The following is a 2263-nucleotide window of genomic DNA, read 5'->3' on the forward strand; positions in this document are numbered from 1 at the left end:
CCCCCTTCCCTCCTCCCTCCCCTCTCTCTCCCCCCAACGCTTTTCCCCCTCCCGCGACCTCCGTATCAATCCGACGTATTATCTCGGTCATATACGGGTCGGTCGGTTAGCCGCTGTAAAGCTTTCAGGGAATGAAAAACTTCAATAAATTCAACACCAACATTACACACAAAACCAAAACCAAAACCAAAACCAAAACCAGACCAAAGACCAGGACAGAAAGACCCAGCACCTCGAGTGTTCCCCAAAGCTATGTAACAATCTTCCGAGGCACATTTTCCTGGTAACGTTTCCAGGTGGGGGTTTTGTTTTGTTTTTGTTGTTTGGTTGGGTTTTTTTTTTAGCTGTTGCAAGCACGGCTGCACATGTTTGTCAGCTCTTTGTAGCAGGTCTGCGGTTTGAAGCACCTTGCTTGTGGGGGATGTGTTCCGCTCTTCTTCTTTTTCTTCTTCTTCTTCTTCTTCTTTTTCTTCTTCTCCCGGGTCAACACGCTCCATGAAGTAGACCACACAGACTACACCATGAGTCTACGTGTGACCCGGCAAACTTCCTGGTCTTAGCCCGGCTTACAATAATCCGACAGGTTCCCGCCAAAAACAAATCTGCCTCTGTTGGAACCGCCCAACGTCTCAGGGAAAAAACAAAACCAAACAAACAAAGCAAAAGAAAAGCGAGCAGAGAGCAGGAGCCAGGGAGACGCTTACGTTGTGGGCGGGGGGGCTTTTCTTTTCTTAAGCCGGAGATTTGATAGAAGTGAAGTCAGCCTCCCCGTACTGGCCCGTACCCAGGCAGCCTCAGGGTCACGTGCCTCGACACGGCGGAATCAAGCGCTCGTCCATTTCTGGGCTCGCTTATGTGGAGTTATTGTTTATGTAATTTAAAAGCTTGTTCATTAATTTATCTTGCTTTTAAAAGAAAAAGTAACCAATCGATCTTGAATAGAAGTCGAGATGTTTGCCATTGAAAGAGGTGAGGGTCGCCTCCTTCCAGGGGAACCAATGAGTCAATGAGTGACAAAATGGTTGCCAAAGTTTGGTGACTTTCACGTTTTGAGAACCCTTAGAAAGCGCAAATTTACATGTGTTGTGCCTCTGGTAAAGGTTTTCCAGACAAATTCGAACAGAAATGTGTTTTAAATGATCATGAAAGATGTTGAGCTAAACCACAAAAAACCCACAACAAAAAACAACAACAATCGATCAACTTGACCAAAGAGCGGGAAAATATCGGTGTGTTTGATTTCATTATTTGGACGAGAGCTTGATTGTACCACGACGACGCATATTTCCCAAGGTGCTATAACTTCCTTGTCAAGGAAAAGGCATGGGGACACGTCTGAGCCGCCAACTCTTTCAGCTGACACATGTGCCCGGGTCTCTGCCCGACACGGCTTTTGAATCAGGACATTGACGATAATAAGAAATATAGCATTTATTTGTATAGAGCATATCCCCGCTCAACAGCAAGCTCCAGGCGCTGCACAATCTTATGTGTGTTATTACCGCTGCAGACCCTAGAATATCGAGAAACAGTTTCAGCTTTCAGGGCAGTGTACTGTACAAGCTGCCGATTGAAAGCTTAAACATTGACAAAACGACAAAATCTTTCTCTGTCAATAGGCGGGTACCTATTCCCCCGTGTTGTAAGTGAGGACAGTCCAGTTGTTGTCAGATATCATAATGAAAGTCGTCTGTGTTTACCTTTGGGGCAGATAATGGCAGGATCACCGTGAGGGAGAGTAGGTACAGGACCTTCATGGCTTCTCTCGTCCATCCAGACCTGGGAAATACCACAACAAAAACAAACCGTTACATTTTTAAAAACAAACAAACAAAAAAACACTTTTTTTGTGGCGCGATCAAGATATTTTAGGAACCATGGATTAATCAAATGGAAGACTGTCGTGTAGGAAACAAGAGAGGGACTCATTGCATGAATCTTCACCGACGTCTGTGGTATAGCAGTTAGGCACGTCAGTGTTGCAGTCAGGAGGCCTGAGTTCGGTTCTCGAGTGGGGAGGGATTTGTTATTGAGTATCTCAGGTGGGGAGAGATCTCAGGCTTTGTGCCCGGATTTTGTAGAGTTCTCATCCCGGGCTGGCATCTACCAAACTGTCTCATCTGTGTCCAGGGAGGTGGAACAACTCCTCTATTTAAACAGACACATGTACACCCTCTCTCTACGTCACACACACACACACACACACACACACACACACACACATACATACATACACACATACATACATACATACATACACACA

The 2263-nt window shown here is 45.6% G+C and overlaps 1 protein-coding gene across 1 annotated transcript in view; it reads right to left on the bottom strand.

The window, feature by feature from the left end:
• LOC106012918 overlaps window positions 1-1774 on the bottom strand; it is a gene marked incomplete in the record, with an annotated part of 16793 nt that extends 15019 nt beyond the window's left edge. The window contains 1 exon segment of the mRNA XM_013087246.2: window positions 1701-1774. Coding sequence (XP_012942700.1) covers window positions 1701-1757 — 57 coding nt within the window.
• Between the last annotated feature and the right edge of the window lie 489 nt (window positions 1775-2263).

This window comes from Aplysia californica, unplaced genomic scaffold (assembly GCF_000002075.1).
Source record: "Aplysia californica isolate F4 #8 unplaced genomic scaffold, AplCal3.0 scaffold00563, whole genome shotgun sequence".
In the NCBI taxonomy this organism is placed as follows: Eukaryota; Metazoa; Mollusca; class Gastropoda; order Aplysiida; family Aplysiidae; genus Aplysia; species Aplysia californica.